Source organism: Pteropus vampyrus, unplaced genomic scaffold (genome assembly GCF_000151845.1).
Source record: "Pteropus vampyrus isolate Shadow unplaced genomic scaffold, Pvam_2.0 Scaffold47, whole genome shotgun sequence".
NCBI classification, from domain to species: Eukaryota; Metazoa; Chordata; class Mammalia; order Chiroptera; family Pteropodidae; genus Pteropus; species Pteropus vampyrus.
In genome coordinates this window covers 6,101,443-6,118,915 of record NW_011888828.1, presented here as the reverse complement: position 1 = coordinate 6,118,915, position 17,473 = coordinate 6,101,443, and the positions used below count along the sequence as shown (strand labels likewise).

Below are 17,473 nucleotides of genomic sequence, written 5' to 3'. Positions count from 1 at the left end.
TATGGCCTTTAAGGCCCGACATGACTTGACACCAGCCCCACCCAATCCCCCTCTGACTTTTTCTCCTTAATTTCTGAGCTTCTACTACACTGACTCTGCTCAATCATGAGGTGATGCTCCCTCCTTTAAGGCCGTTGTACTAAATGTTTCCCATTGATGGCATGCCCTTGCCCCAGATGGTTTTCTCATTCCTTTATGTCCTCAGGTCTTGACTCAGATGTCACCCAGATACCCTGTTTAACATTGCAAGCTTCTTTTTCTCAAGTCTTCATATCCTCTTTCCTGATTTATTTTTCTTCCCAGGATTCACCACCATTTAACATGATATACATATTTTACTTATTTTGTTTTCTTCTCCTTCTGCCCAAATGTCTGATAATTAATGATTATTTGAGTCCCAGTGATAAATCAGGCATGTGGCAAAAGACAGAAACATGACACCTACCATCACTAAATTTACTGGTGGAGACAAACAGAATCAATAAGAACAAATCAATAAAATAAAATCGTATAAAAATGCTATGGAGGAAACTAAAAAAGATTTAAAGAACAAACAGTCAGGGCCCACTTATTGCACGTCTTCAAAAGGCTATGGAAAATTAGGTGGAAGTGGAGGGAAGTTACAAAGTTCTTTATGATAGTTAAGAGGTAGTAGCTTCCTGGGCTGTGGTGACTTATGGCCCAAATCAGAATAGCAGAAATAGAGATAAAAAACTGAATTTTAAGTGACCTTGGAAGTGAAGAAACAAACTTAACAGTAGACTAGATTGGTAAGGGGAGGCAGTAAGAGAGAAGAAGAAATCAAGAACCACTCTGAGGTCTCTGTCTTGTACAAGAACAAGGTAAATGGTGATGCCAGTTACTGAGATGGAAATTTGACAGGAGCAGATTTGAGAGAAATTGAGTCAATTGGACGTTAGTTCGAGATACGTGAGAGACATTCAGATGGGCATGTCAAATACGCAATTGGATATGCAAGTCTAGAGCTCAGAAAGGTTTGAGCTGCAGATATATAGGAATTGTCAGAACAGAGCTGGTGTTTAAAGCCATAAGGATGAATGAGATTGTAAGGAGGAAGAAGAAAAGGCCAAGGACCTATCACCAAGAGTTAGAGGTCAAGTAGAGGAATAGGAAGTTACAAAAAAGCAGCAGCCAGTGGAGAAGTACAGTGCCAGAAGAGGTGTCATGGACACTGTAACAGGAGAATGTTTCAAGGACAAAGTAGTGAACAATGAATGTCTGGTGCTGCTGAGACATCCATTTTGTTTTCACAAGATGGAAGTGTCATTGGTGATCCTAGTAATGGTTTCAGTGGAGTTGTATGGCTGAAACTAGAAGATATTGTTTGAAAAATTAATGTACTGGGGTAAAGAAGTGGAATCGGGATATGAAGATAAGTTTTTTGTTCATTTTTGGTTTTGTTTTGAGTATTTTGACTCCAAGTGGACCTGAGAAATGAATGGCACAGTAAATAGAAGTGTGGGATTAAGAAGGCAGTTTTTTTTTCTCTTGTGTTTCATTTTTAAGGTTAGAGATACTAACTAGAGCATGTCCCCAAGATTTAGGTATATTTTGATTTAATCTTCTTAAAAACCTTAAGAAGCATAGGAATTATCCTCATAGATCTGAAAAACCAAGAGAGAGAAGTGACTAAAGTGACGTGCTAAAGTGCTTTATATACCAATATCCTTGTTATTATTCACTAAATGAGTTTGTGTATTTAGAATGCTTAACACCTTGCCCAGCACATAATATGTGCTCAGTAAGCCATAATTACCTCTATTGTTTTTAAAATAGCATCACTATTACTGCATTGGAGCAATAATTTATTTTCTTATGGGATAGCATCTTAGTTGGGATTGGGTTCTCAGTTGAACACCTAAAAGGCAGTTATATGCTTCTGCTTGAGCACTAGATAAAGTAGTTGACAGTTTCATATGAAAAAATACATGTCTTTTAAACACTAGAATTGCAATGCTTGCGCTGTGAGCAGTCAATGGAAACTGAGATTGTAGAAAACAGGTACATGTAGCCTGTCCATCCTCATCGTGAGGCATATACTCATTCTTTGGAATGACAAGATAACCATCGGTACTATTTAAACTATTTCACTCCCTTATTTGGCTGAATATGTAAAATTGAAGTCAAGTAAGTTAAATGCACACCTGATGTCACCCTGCTCTGCAGTTGTTTTACCCTGCCCAACTCGTCTTTATATCCTTATGCCCCAAGTAGCTACTCTATGTGAGCGCATCGCTCTACCCCTCAGGATTGGGCCCAAAAGTACTCTCCTGTGCCTCTCTTCTCTCTGCTTTGAAAGCATTTGGCTGAGGGACAGTTAACTCTTGGATGCCCATCTTTAACGGTTTTTTCTTTTCTCTCTCTTCAAATTACCTTACGAAAAAAAATCTACACTCCTTATCTCTTATTTTGTAAGCCAAAAAAAAAAAAATAATAATCCTACACAGGGCAATAAGTTTAATAATATTAATGGTGTCCTTATATCAAAGTGTCTCAAGTGTGGAATAGCTTAGAGATAAATGTAAATTAAATGTAATAATTAATCATTTCTACAGATATCTAGAGTTGTTATTATGATGTTACTTAAATGTGTACATGAATACAGTAGGTTAAACGTCTTATAGATTTTCGTGTAGCTCAAAAATCAAAACAACTTAAACCAGTCATTCGGATTAATGGCATTATTGTGGACAGATGATGTTTTTCTGAAACTACCATTTGCAGTGCAAAAATTGTACTAAGTCTATGATGAAAGATTGTTTTAACTTGGCATCATTATAGTGAAATGACTCAACTCTCCAGTCTCTTGCTTTATGATCACTTGAAAAAGAACTTTTTTCCTTATAGCACCCTGAGGTCGTTTGGCCTTTATTAGTCACAAGCACATCATTTTTCTTTTAAGTCTCCCCCACCAAGTTCTGTTTTTTTGCACTAAGGCAATCATAAAGACAAATGTGGGCATTAAAATTACTTGGCAATACTGTTCTTAATGATCACCTTATACTAGAGAAGATCTAGAATATGCTTTTATTTTTGTTATTTTTATTATTTTAGGCCATCATTAAAATGAATATTCGATTTTAAATGAAATTGAGTGAAGCAAAACTCCCTGGAAAACAATTGCTAAGACATTCCTTTTAGAATCTTCATCCTCCACATATTTGCTTACTGCTTTGTTTAATCTCCAGCATTCAGCAAGACTTTTGTATTTGCTTTTCAAGTTTTCCATACAGTTTAATGTAGGAATTTATTGTTGTAAAAATACGTTTATTCTCTATACTTTTATTTTCTACTTAATCTTTGGCCCTCTGATGAAAAAAGAAATCTTGTTCAAAACAATAAAACTAGAAGTTGTGGACTTCAGTTCTATTTTAATTAACTGCTAAAACCCCTTGAGTGTCAAAAATGCCTACTTTTTTTCCTTCAACGAGGTAGCATTTAATATTTTTTTGCAATTAAAAGGACTCTCTAAGGCAAGAGTCCAAGTTAGTATATAATTCATTCCCTAGGGCCCCTCAGAACAGTTTCAGATAGATTTATTTTTACCAAGAAGTGAGTAGATTACTTCAACTCTACCAAAGATGAGGTAGTTCAAAGTATATTTTTAGAAATTAAGCTTTTACAGGATAAAATATTGATCAGATATTGACCTAAAAAAGAAATTAGAGCTTTTTAAAACGTAATATGCTGAATTGATGTTGTATATAAGAGGAGTAGCATATATTACACAGTTTGCTCAGATAGTAGTTGTGGCAGTACAGAATTAAAAGACTTGCATGTAAAGAACTTAGCAAAAAATGTATCAGTCATATAGTCAGCATTCAATAAATGTTCTAATATTTAACAATAAAATTTGCAGAAAATGTAGATAAATAAAACTTTCTAGACCTAAAAACAAAGGAATAAACCATATAAAGATTTTTAGATTTGAGTAGCAGAAAAATTTTAAATTTCTGTATTTTCCAAACAATAATCAATTATAAAGGGCAAATAACAATTTGGGGTAATGACATGATGCTAATAGTCTTATGTGTACAGCACTATTACATAAGTCCCCATAAGGAAAAATGCTCAATCCCACATGGAAAATTATGCCCCCTCTCTCTACAAAAGTAAAAATAGGCTGTTTGTTAAAGAACAAGTAAAAAAAGCCGCTAGACATTTGGAAAATATTGGGGCTCATTAATAAATAAATGAAAATTTAAGAAATAGAAATGTTCTATTCAGCTGTTTTAATATCAGAGAATTTATAACAGCATGTTTTTCTGCTTCTTAAGGTTGGAATACACACCAAGGCTTGGTTTATTGCTGGAATCTTTTTGCTATTAACTATACCTATATCACTATGGGTGATACTGCAACATTTAGTGCATTATACACAACCCGAACTACAGAAACCAATAATAAGGTAAACCTTAACATATTTTGATTATTTTAGTGTTGTGTTGGTTTATTTCATAAATATAATGTAAAACATTTTTAATTTATGTTTTACTTTCCAAATAGGATTCTTTGGATGGTACCCATATACAGTTTAGATAGTGTAAGTATGTTTCATATTATCTCATTAAGAACTTTTTTGGTGATACTAACTATACTAACAAAATATTTGAAGTAATGCAAGTGTTTTTATTTGGCAATAGAAGACAGATTAATAAGAAAAGTAAAAGGGCCCACTTGTTTTTAATGTTGATAAGATAAAGTTATGACAATAGTATAGGCAAATGTTTAAAATTCTTAAAAATTCGTAGCCATTTTCTTTGCTTAAACTTTTAAAATTTCAGATTAGTAGCTCTTAATCCTTAAAAGAATGCGATGTTTAAATTTACATTATCATCCTTTTTATCTATTAAATCTTTTATTTTTACAAAAAAGCCCTTTTTCCATTGGATTCTAACACGTATTAGAGATGACTACTTTAATTTGATTAAATATAAAGGAAATGTCTTTAACAGCATTTTCTGTGATCATGCCAAGAAAATTTGAGATTATATGTAAAAACTCAAGTGTATGTAATTTAGCTCTTTCTTCAAATTTATTATTTACCCCAAACACAGATGTTTTCATTTACCAATATCCAAGATGTTTATTGCTTTTAAAATTTCATTTCACAGATGGTCTGGTATTCTTTATAATAATAAACTTTAGACAGTTTGATGTAAATATGTGGCAAGTTTAAAAATTAGCTATTGCGAATACCATGAATTGGAGTAGTAATTCATTTTATCTTAGATGCAACTATTTTTAACATCTCTGCTTTTTCATAGTGGATAGCTTTGAAATATCCCAGCATTGCAATATATGTGGATACCTGCAGAGAATGTTATGAAGCTTATGTCATTTACAACTTTATGGGATTCCTTACCAATTACCTAACTAACCGGTATCCAAATCTGGTATTAATCCTTGAAGCCAAAGATCAGCAGAAACATTTCCCTCCTTTATGTTGCTGTCCACCATGGACTATGGGAGAGTAAGTATGTTCGATTTTACTTATTTTATGTTTTGGTTTTATTTAAGTGGTCAATTCTCTGCAAAGCAGTGCGTTAAGTACTATGAGCAGGACAGTAGGTATAAGACAGGTCCCTACCATCATGTAAGTTCATAGTCAAGTTTGAAGACTAACAAAACACATTTTGATAATCCATGCATAAGTCTGTCTCTTTTACATTATTCATCCTAAATAGAAAACAAAATATTGTAGGGGGGAAACTTTAGAAATCATTTAATCAACATCCTTTTGCAATTACGATCTTAGAGCTAGTTAATGGCAAAATCAGGTCTAAGAGTCAGGGAGAAGATAATCTAGGTGAGGAAATAGTATATGATATGAAATAGCAGCAACAAATAGCAGTGTTATGTTAGTAATAAATAATAAATTAGTTGGCCTTACTATACATCCATGTAGTACAGTAAAGGAAAGTAACATCTGAAAAGTTAAGTTGAAGCTAAGATTGCATTTATTATATGAATGAGTAATTGGATATTTTTTGGCAAAGAAACTTGAAGATGGTGTTTTAGAAAGATTATTTTTGCAATACTGTGCAGTAGCAATCCCCAGCCATTTTGGCACCAGGGACTGGTGCTCCTATGAGAATCTGATGCCTGATGATCTGAAGTGGAGCTGAAGGGGTTGATGCTAGCGCTAGGGAGTGGCTGCAAATACAGATGAAGCTTTGCTTGCTCACCTGCCATGCAGCCTGGTTCCTAACAGGCCACAGACCAGTACCAGTCCACAGCCTGGTGGTTGGGGACCCTTGCTATATAGTATACATTAGAGTGAGGAAGATTCCAGAGCTGGGGGAATAAATTAGGTTCTTATAATAGTCCATTTGTAATATAAGCTTAAAAAGGAGGGATGGAATTGGAATGGAAAGGAAAGACAATAACAATGCAACTGAAGAATCAGTAGGATTTGATCACTGATAGAGGGAGATTAAGGTCAAAGTTGTAGGCCAAGGTAACAGGACTGATTTGGAGGTAATCAGTGCAGATAAACTTTAGAGATAGCTTCCTTGCAATATAGAACCATTCGTACATCGGGGCTAAATGTAAGCACGTCTACTTACATTCTTTGAATGACAGGGAGCTACCTGTCTGTTTTAAATAATAAGCTCCTAATATGTTCATTTGACAAAAATGTATTAAATACCTGGTACATGCCAATATATAGATGCATCCTAGTGCATATAACAGACATAGAACTTATGGAATTTAATATTTTGGTTAGGAAAGTTTGGAATTAAATGAAGACACGAATATATAGTTACTTAATTCAGGAAATGCTATGAAGGAAAAGAATAGAAGACTATTAAAGGATAATAAAAAATTAATGCACATTGAGGGTGGGAGGAGAAATATTGTGCTCAACTCTGAATACAATAAGAACAAATAGAGATTAATAGCGAACAAGCAGATTGAGGTGGTCACTGGATGGAAAATTAATAACAGGAGACATCAAGGGCAGGGTAATTCTCTCTAAATTGGCCTAACAGGATTCTTACTAAAGGCAGGCCAAGAATTTAACATGTTAGAGTTTTCGCTCATTAATTTACAGACTTTTTTCTTTTTTTATAATACTGCATTTAAAACTATACATTTCACACCAAATTCTACATTCGCTAAATCTGTTTTTGTTTTTAATTGAGACATAATTGACATACAATATTATTAGTTTCAGGCATACAATGTAATTATTCAATATTTGTATATACTATGAAGTGATCACCTCAGGAAGTCTAACATCCATCACTACATAAATCCCAGTTTAGAATTTAATATTGTCATTGTCATCCAGATAAAGGTTTTTGAATTCCTGTTGGGATTTCTTCTTTACCTAAGTTGTTTTGGAGTATTTTAAAGTTTAGTGTTTTTTAAATCTAATCTGACAGTCCATCACTTAAATCAGTTAGGTCATTTATGCTTTTGTGATTATTGGTATATTCACTTATAATCTCGCCATCTTTTTGTCTTCAGTTTGTCTCACTTTTTACTTTTTCCCTTTTTCACTAATCACATTCTTTCTAAAAATAAACTTATTTTGGAATAATTTTAAAATTATAGAAAAGTTACAAAGATAAGACATGTCCTATATACCCTTAATCTAATGTTAACTAACATCTTGTATAATCATGGTACATTTGTTAAAACTAAGAAATAACATTAGTACAATACTATTAACTGCACACTATTCAGATTGCCCAGTTTTTTCCACTAATGTCCCATTTCTATTCTAGCATTCAGTCTAGGAATCCACATTGCATTTAGTCTCTTTTTAAAAATGTACATTTTCATTATTATTTTGAGAAGGTATAAGAAGTTTGAGAAGTCCTCATTATTTGATACAAATTTTAATAAATAATTTTAAAGTTATTTAAACATTTGAGGAATATGAACATATGTAATAGGAAAATCTGTTTTATACCACTCACATATAGCAAATGTTAATATAGGTTTGTAATACCTTATTTGCCATTGTATAAATAGTAAATTTAAAAAAAACAACATGAAAACCAAGCTTTTTTATAGCTTATTTAGTGTCAAACTCTATTTATAATCTTCGACTCTTTATAATTTTAATGGGATTATTTTACCTATTAGGAAATAACATATGTTTCACTGCAGCTATATCAGTGTGTTTGATTATAGGTGCTATTCCAGATCATGCTTGTAGTTGATTACATTCTTTTATTGTTTTCTTATTCCATTTTTTTTTCTCACTACTGGTTTATAAGTTATAGTTTCTATTTGTAGAAACTCATGACTACCTAGAGTCTGAATTTTACCATGACTACTTAAAATGTAATTTTAATCTGAATAATTAGACATACTTTTTTGGATAGTTTTTTTTTTTTTTTTTTTTTTTTTTTTAGTCTTTTGTAGTGTTCACTACAAGTAGTAACAATTTACTTGCTCCTCCTTTTTGCATGTCAGTTCTATTTGAGATCATTTCCTTCTTTCTAATGTCTGGCCTTTGAAAGTTCCTTTATTGTCAGTGTTTCAGTGGCAAATTTTCTCAGATATACTTATCCAAAAGTTTCTTTATTTTGTCCTCATTCTTGAAAGATAGTTTTGCTGGATATAATTCTTCGTTGACTGGAATTTTCTCCAAGCATTCTGAAGATTATATTCCACTCAATTTTGGCTTCAGTTGTTGCTACTAACTCTCTACTGTGGATCTAATTGTCATTCCATAATAGGTGACCTGTCTCCAACTGCATTTAAGACCCTCTCTGATACTTTGCAGTTTCATTGTGAAATATCTAGGTTGTTTTGTTTTCAGGTATGCTTAATTTAAAGTTTATCTCAAACTGTAGATTCATGTCTTTCAAAGGTTCTGAAAAGTCCTCAGCCATAATCTCTTCTGATTCTGCGTTTACTCTCTCTTCTGTAACTCTGAATATGTTAGACCTGATTCTGTAGTGTTCTTTGTAACTCTTTCACATTTGTCTCTTTGTCGTGGCCTTCGGTACATTCTGGGCAATTTTTTCAGATACTTCTTCCAATTCATTAATTCTCCACAGCTTTCAAAGTTATCCAGTTGGCTATTTACTCCACCTGTGTAGTCACCATTAGTGGTCTCAGGTTTGGATTGACAATCAACTCATAGAATACTATAGGTTTAACCTACCTCCACCTTAATTTAACTTTGTAGAGTACAGGATAGGAAGCACAGCATGTATGGCCAACACATTCTCATCAGGAGGTCTTGCAACAAATCCAAGTGCAATTCCTAGGCCCACCACCACAGGGAGTACACTTCGTTGGAAATGGGAGTGAACCACCTCAGCACAGAGAATTCTGTCAGCGCTTAGTACCCCAGTAGTTATTCAGTCTTAGTAACACAGCACTTCAAGGTCTGTGTGCCAGACTCAAAATCTTCTCAGTCTGAATGTAATTCTTAAATTAGGGGATTTATAATGCCTTGCCACGACCTGCAGCTAGAGGGTTAATATATCTCAGGGGGTGATGGAAGGAGGGAGAAAAACAGAAGAGACAGTATATACAAAATCTGGGGCCAGGTGGGACACTGCACTTCGCTCAGATACAGTGACCCAGAGGCAAGCTCAGCACTTTATATTATACTTTTGAAGGTCAAGGAGGGGTGGGAGTCTTTCTCAAGACTTGAAACTTGCTGGCTGCAACAATTTCCCAAGGCCTCTCTGTACCTGGTTATCTATGCTAAACTAACAAGCAGCTGTCTTGTCTGTTCACTATTTTGCTTCTCTGCCCTTGGCAGATTATAACACAGTCAAGCATGGCTTTGCCAATGTCCGGCTCAGATCCAGCTCTCTGCAGTGCCTAACATTGATAAGGAGTTCTACTGATAGAAGTGCTAAATAAGCATTTGCCCTCAGAGCAGCTTGGTCTTTTAAGAAGACCATACAAGGCTCTCAAGTAGAGAGCCTTTTTTTGGTAGTTTTGTTTTGGGACTTTTGTGGTTTTGTTTTTGTTACCCCTTGTGAATTTCCCCTATATTGAGTGAGCCCAGACATTGAATAAAAACTGTTTAATACAGGATCTTTGTTTTGTACTTTCAGAGTATCTAGTCAATAATAGTCTCTGAAATGATATTTAAATATAAAACTTGGAAGGAAACTGAATCTTAAATGTAAATAATACTTTCTGAATACACTTTGACATGTATATGCACACATGTAATTGATTTATTACTCAATTTTTCTTCCAGAAACACAAAGGGGCCCACTTTTGTTCCTTTCACTCTGTGCTGCGCTATTCAGAAATTTGAGACTGTACACAAAAAGAGAGATCTTTCAGAAGATGCAGTTGCCTAATAATTTTAAAAATAGTATTTAAATTGTTTGCTACCATCCACATTCTTCCCCATTTGTTATTTAGAATGACTAAATTAAAAGAATTACATATAAATATGGCATCATTTGTCAAAGTGATTTTAATTTGGGGGCTTTGAAGAAAATCTGATACTATTTAAATGAGTAGTTGAAATGCTAAGTTCTTTTTCTTTGGCAGAGTATTGCTGTTTAGGTGCAAACTGGGTGTATTGCAGTATACAGTTGTCAGACCATTCACCACCATTGTTGCTTTGTAAGTATATAAAACTTATTTTTTAAATATTTTTATGCTCTTAAGTGGGAACAAATGAGTAAAGATATAAAGAGCATTAATTTACTGGTTTATAATACAAGTCTAGTCTGTTATTAAAAAATCAGTATATTGAAACCCTTCTATATTAAATAAGGTGACCATTTATAGAAAAGAATTCTTCTAAATAACATTCTCCAGAGCTTTCTGGAAAGCATTTAAAAAATACTTTGTTTTGTGCATATTAATATTCACACAGCTTTACAGAAACATCTGCTACATGAAGTTAAAATTAAGTTTCATTACATGGTTTTATTTCCTACATAGTTAGAATATGAGTCCTATATTCCAAGGAAATCGTATTTTTCTTAAATAATTCTGTCAAGGCTTAGTACTTGGAAGTAAAATAGGTTATCATTAAGCTACCTGGTAAAACTCTTAAAAATTTAAGAATGTCAAATAATTTAAAGCAGGTAGGTTGTATGTTTTATCTGCTAGTCAACAGACATTCTGCATGTTCACAGGGGAAGAGTGGGAAGGAACGTGAAAGCAGCATTCAATTCTTTATTCTCTCTTTGAGCTAGTAATATTTACCTTAGAATTAAGACTAATTCACTTATTTTTGAAGGCATGCCTTATTTTCTGCAGTTTAGAAATTGGGTAATCATATACTTAGATTTGAGTCTTCATGAAATTTACCTCCAAGACAATTTGGGGGAAAAAGTATACTTGTAGTTACTAACCTGCATTATGTGTTTATAACAATCAAGCTTTTGAAAATTAGGCAGCATAATTTTTTTGAATATATAATTACCTTTTCTAGTTCAAGGTATGTGTCTTATTTTGGATTTCAAGTTGTAGGTACACTTATAAGGTGACATTCTAGAAAAATGTTTTGCTTTTAAATATTTAAACACCTCTGTGACCAAAATCAAGTGATTATGTACAGGATCTTTTAAATATGTGACTTCTGAATTTAAGTATTGCTGTCAATGCTGTATTTTAAAATATATTTTTATTTAATTAATCATAAAGTTGTCTCATACCATTTTTTAGAGTCTGTGAGCTGCTTGGTATATATGATGAAGGGAACTTTAGCTTTTCAAATGCTTGGACTTACTTGGTTATAATAAACAATATGTCACAATTGGTAAGTAAATATTCATCCTAACTGTACTAAATTATCATCTATAACTCTAAATTTTCTTAGGGAAAGTTTCTTTGGGAATAAAGCTTAATTGTTACTTTTTAATCTTGAAATTTGATTTATAGGAAGCACTTGAAGAAACTTTAACATATATCTTTATGCACATAAAAATATGATATCTTTGTTAATTATTTGGTGACTTATACCATGACCTGTTGACCATGTTTGTTCATTTGGTTCTGGGTGCTCATTGCATATTTCTGTGAATATGTCATAAATAAAAGCACAATGTCCCTCCTTAAAAAAAAAAAAAAAAACCCACATATCCTAGGCATATTCATAAAAGAAAATGTCTAATTGACATATGACAGTACAGGGTTAAATTAAAAATGGGAGAATAAAATTCACTCATATATTTGGAATTAAAGGAAAATTGAGAATGCAAATTGAAAAAAATATATGTTCTAGAAACTGAAATGCTCTAAATATATAACTATCTGATATTTTCAACTTAATGTACATTTTATTTAAAATATTTAATGCTTTCAGCAAAATAGTAATTTAGATGCAGTGGCATGCATATGGTATTAGAATAAAAATCAAATGCTTTAGATTCAAAGCTTTCCCACATATTGATGTTCTTTGGAATCAGTAATTCTATTTCTGGGAATGCACCCTCAAGAAATGGTCGTAAGTACTTTTGCTTTGAATATTTTTGCATATAAAGCCTATTTGTAATAGCAAAAGGCTGGAAACAATCCATAGCCCAGTAATAGGAAAAAAATAGACAACAAAATTTTATATTTAGTTTATGGTACTTTTTAAAAACTACCTTATGTGTAGAAAGGAATCGTTGGATAATGGGACTGTGAACATTATACTTTACTGCTTTCGTGTTCTAAAATATTTTAAATGAAGATTATATATTATTTTAATGGGAAAAGGTAAACTTTTAGGAAAATGTATATTGACATGCAACACTAGATAATTACAACTGATTTCTAAAAATAATGTCTTGAGCATTTATTTTATGAAAGTAAATTCAGCTGGATTAACATATTGCCCTCAAAAATCATTTCCCTGATTCCTTACTTTTATGTCATAGTCACAATTTTATTGAAATTATACTGTTTTAATGTGTTGTCTTATAAATAATAGCTCAACTCTTATAACATTATGGTAATTTGTATCTAAAAGTCATTACTAAGCAGATAGTTGTTTTTATTTTGGCCGAATGAGAGCCTTTTCTTGTATCAAAGCAGTCATTTGTTCATTGTTCATGGGTACCAGTAAGTGAACACTTAAAACCATTTTCAGGGAAGATGTCATACATCTCTCCTTAGAAATTTCGTATCATATGTATTCATCCACAGTAAACTACAAACACTTGTTTTTAATCTAAAAATAGTATAATGAGCCTAGAAAAATGTGCCTGAAACATTACTCTGTACCAGGGCTCTCTGGTTTATAACATATTTCTACTACTATAATTAGTTATCTTATTGAAGAAGTTTAATTGTTAATCTTGTTTCTAGTTTGCCATGTATTGTCTCCTGCTGTTTTATAAAGTACTGAAGGAAGAATTGAGTCCAATCCAACCTGTTGGCAAATTTCTTTGTGTAAAGCTGGTGGTTTTTGTTTCTTTTTGGTAAGTGTTGCTTTCTCTTAAATGTTCTCATTTTCTAAAGGGCAATGAAACTGTTGACTAGGGAGGATTTTTAAAATAGTACAGAAGATGAATTAAATTGTCTCTACTTAACCTTTTAAAAAATTCACCTTTTTCATCCTCTTGGTTTTTCGTAAAGAAATAATCAGGTGGCCATTGTAACATTTATAAGAAAATAATTTTGAGACAACATAAATATCTCAACACTAGAGGAATCACTAAAATAAATCACGGTGCTTTTGTGTAATTGAGTACTCTTCCATTTGGAAGATAAACAATATAGAATATGTAATGCGATGAAATGTTCATTAGTAAAAAACATTTTTTAAAACAAAAGAATGAATTATACATGGTCCCAGATTAGTATAGGGGTAGGTGATGGGGGCCTGGAAACAAATGCACCAAATTTAACAATATACAAATATAAAAAGGGTAAAAAGAAAAAAAATCTTTGAAATCTCATTACCCAGAAAGAATGATTAACATTGTGGTACACGTTGTCATATATAAAACTCCACAAAAATAGTTTGATACTATAAAAACTTATAGAACTTAATGATATGTCCAGTATATTGTGGAAAAAGTTCTTTGTCAGTAAAGTGAGGGTGTAATTTTGTTTTGTTTTTTTGTTGTTGTTTTGCTTAGTATTCTGTGGTGTAGATGTATTTTTTTAACCAATCTTCTATTGACATTTAGATTGTTTCTAATTTTTTCACAAGCAATACTGAAGTGAATGTTTTTATCTATAGAACTATGAAAACTTGTCTAACTAAATTTAACCAAGGGTTGTATCCTTAGATTTGCTTGAAATGCTCAGTGTGACTCCCTGTCTTGGAGTCAGAGACTCCTTCTGAATTTATCGTTAGTTCCAGTATTTCAAATAAGCCTGGATTCAAAATGTTTAAAATAATCTGAATAATCAATTAATACATGTATAAATAACATTTAAGTATCTGCCCTGTATTTCATTGTTAAGTACCTAATGTGCAAGGTGGTAGGCATTGTCTATATATAGGAAAAACTTTACTTACTTGTAAAGACATATGAACCAAGTTCTAAAATTCCAAGAATACAGTCAAAATTCATGTGACAAAACTGTACTAGAAGATGTATAAAGCAAATAAATATATTTAATACAGATACACAGTGTCTTTAGGAATATGCTATGAAGGCAGGGGGTGGTGGGGGTGATGGTCCACAGGTTGTGCTGGGGTGTAACTATTTTAAATGGCATATTTTTAAAACAACTGCTCATTTTATGCTTGATATAGATTTGGCGTTTACCTTTTCCTAACATATAGGCAAGCAGTAGTTATTGCTTTATTGGTAAAAGTTGGCGTTATTTCTGAAAAGCACACATGGGAATGGCAAACTGTAGAAGCTGTGGCTACAGGACTCCAGGTAAGCAGTGCTGTCTCTGAATTCAGTACAACTTTAATTTGTTAAGCATTTTTTATATATTATCTCCCAAACCTGACAATGTGAAGGCTGTGGGGTTACTATTATCTTCACTTTACAGGTAAGATGGGGGAACCCTAGAGAAATTGGCCATAATTACTAATTTGTAGTAGGGCCAGGAATACAACCTAGCTTTTGTTATTCCTAGTCAATTTCTCTCTGCATTTCTCTTCCTAGTCTTTGAGCCGTGGATTGAGAATAGTTTACTTTGCTAAAAAATACTTGTAGTGCAAAATAAAAATTGTCATTTTATCTTTTTGAAAAGGTCAAAAACAATTATTTTGGAAAATGGAAAAATGAATATAATTTTATGAAAAAAAAAGCTATTTATACTTAAGTATTTTTGAGAAGATAGTGCTTTTTCCTTTACCTAACTAGATTTAAGCATAAAGACAGCTGATATTTTTGTTGTCGTTGTAGGACTTTATTATCTGCATTGAGATGTTCCTTGCTGCTATTGCTCATCACTACACTTTCTCATATAAACCATATGTCCAAGAAGCAGAAGAGGGCTCATGTTTTGATTCCTTTCTTGCTATGTGGGATGTTTCAGACATTAGAGATGATATTTCTGAACAAGTAAGGCATGTTGGTAAGTACCAGTCATTTAATGCATCCAAATAGGTTACTGTAGTTTTAATAGGACAATTTAGTAGCTATTCAAGACATGAAGACTTTTTTAAAAGCAGTGGCACAGTAAAGCTCTTCAAATTGGGAGAGGGAGGGTGAGTTTATTTTTAGCATGGTAAGTTTATAGTGTTAAAATAACTTATTGGCTGACTTGGAAACCTTTATGTTGCTTTAAAGGAAGGACAGTCATGGGACATCCTAGGAAAAAATTTTTTTGTGAGGATCAAGATCAGAATGAACATACAAGCTTGTTATCATCCTCATCACAAGATGCAATTTCTGTTGCCTCTTCTGTGCCACCTTCACCCGCGGGTCACTACCAAGGCTTTGGACATACTGTGACTCCGCAGACTACACCTACGACAGCTGATATATCTGATGAACTATACTGTATTACAGAAGAGAAAAAACCTTCAGATAAATCTGTGGCCTCCTGAACAGTGTATGAAAGCAAACTGCTACTACCATGTTATTTCATTATTTGGTATCCCACTGCTCAAGATTTTGTGCTTGGGACAAGCCATAAATGATGGAAAACTTCAACACAAAGATAGGTGGAAGCCAGGTACTACTGGATTTATATAACTAAATTTTGTATATCACAGATAATGAGTGGGTCTAAATATCTTAGACTTAGATTTGATTTCTTAACAGTAGAGTATCACATACTCAAAATGGTAGAAAATGACTGTACTAAATGTTTTTGATGTGACATTGCTTTATCAAGAGGATGGGCATAAAAAAAAAAAAAAATCAATGCTTCCTACCACTGCTGCATGAATACAATGCTCCGGAATTAGCAGAAAGTATAATTCAGAAATATGAATTAGTGGAACTTAATCATGTGCCATATATGCTTACCTAACAATATTTCTCTATTTCTCAACTGGATGTCTTTCAATAAATAAGAATTTATCATTTATTTTCTGTAACTTTAAATGTCTCTCTTTCCTTAAACATAAACCATTAATGTTTTAACAAAAAATTCTTGAGGACTTAATTCCTTTATGCTGTCCCTCTCCAATCAAGTCTAAGTCCAAAAAATTAAGGGTTAAAAACTGTATACCTATGATGGGAAGAAACCTGCCTTATATTCCTATTGGGATGACTAGGACCTAATCTAATTAATCTTAAATCTAAAAATACTTGCAACACTGCTAATATGATAGGTTATTCCTGACTGAGATGAATAAACTGGATAGAGACTAGATCAAATTAGAAACTTGTGATAGGAAGGCCATGTAGGTGCTATTTGGGAGAAATTACTTAGAATGGAATTTCTCTAATTGCTAATCACAATCCACTGGATCATGTTTAATATTTAATACTGAAAATAAAATACAGAAAATGCTAGAGTGGTATGCTGCAAATAGCAAGGATAAGTATAATTTCTCAAAACTTTTGCTTTATGTATTTATATACACTTCCATTCACATATATGGGCTGGTTGACAGTAATTAGGTACAAAGTCTTTGTTCTGTCCACTATTATAATCTAAACATTTCTACTGAAAGTAAAGCTAGGTAGTATAATAGCAGAGGTAATGAGAACAGGCAATGTGGAAAAAAAGTACATCTTAATTTCTTTATGGCTTAACTTACAAAAAGCGCATAGCACGTACAAGGCATGATAATCTTATTAATCTATTTCAAGTCTTTAAAAATTGGATCAATTCAAATCAGAACTTTGAAAATACTGGTTTAAGTTGAACAACTCCTTGAATTTATCAGCTTTTTCATTTTTCTTTGCCAAAGTAGACGAGGAAAAATGCTGCCTCCTTAAATTAAGATTTTATTTTTTTCCTATCTCTTCTCCTCTTAGTTTATAGCTTAAATTCTTAATGCAGGTTTGTATTCCCAAAACAACCTAAGAAGGTATTTCAGAAGTATATCTAGTATTTAAAAGAAGCAAGCTTAGAATTTAAGGGTAACCACAACCCTCAGTTTTCAGTGGAAGCCAATTTTTTGATGTTTACCAATTATAAGTTT

General features: G+C 32.7%; 1 protein-coding gene across 1 annotated transcript in view; it reads left to right on the top strand.

The window, feature by feature from the left end:
* TMEM184C (transmembrane protein 184C) overlaps positions 1 to 16,412 on the top strand; it is a 19,285-nt gene extending 2,873 nt beyond the window's left edge. Inside the window, exons 2-10 of the mRNA XM_011359403.2 lie at positions 4,299 to 4,429; positions 4,528 to 4,564; positions 5,289 to 5,494; positions 10,513 to 10,587; positions 11,641 to 11,734; positions 13,267 to 13,379; positions 14,699 to 14,798; positions 15,276 to 15,447; positions 15,663 to 16,412. Coding sequence (XP_011357705.1) covers positions 4,299 to 4,429; positions 4,528 to 4,564; positions 5,289 to 5,494; positions 10,513 to 10,587; positions 11,641 to 11,734; positions 13,267 to 13,379; positions 14,699 to 14,798; positions 15,276 to 15,447; positions 15,663 to 15,922 — 1,188 coding nt within the window. The 3' untranslated portion in view covers positions 15,923 to 16,412. The remainder of the gene's footprint in view (positions 1 to 4,298; positions 4,430 to 4,527; positions 4,565 to 5,288; positions 5,495 to 10,512; positions 10,588 to 11,640; positions 11,735 to 13,266; positions 13,380 to 14,698; positions 14,799 to 15,275; positions 15,448 to 15,662) is intronic.
* Positions 16,413 to 17,473: the final 1,061 nt, after the last annotated feature.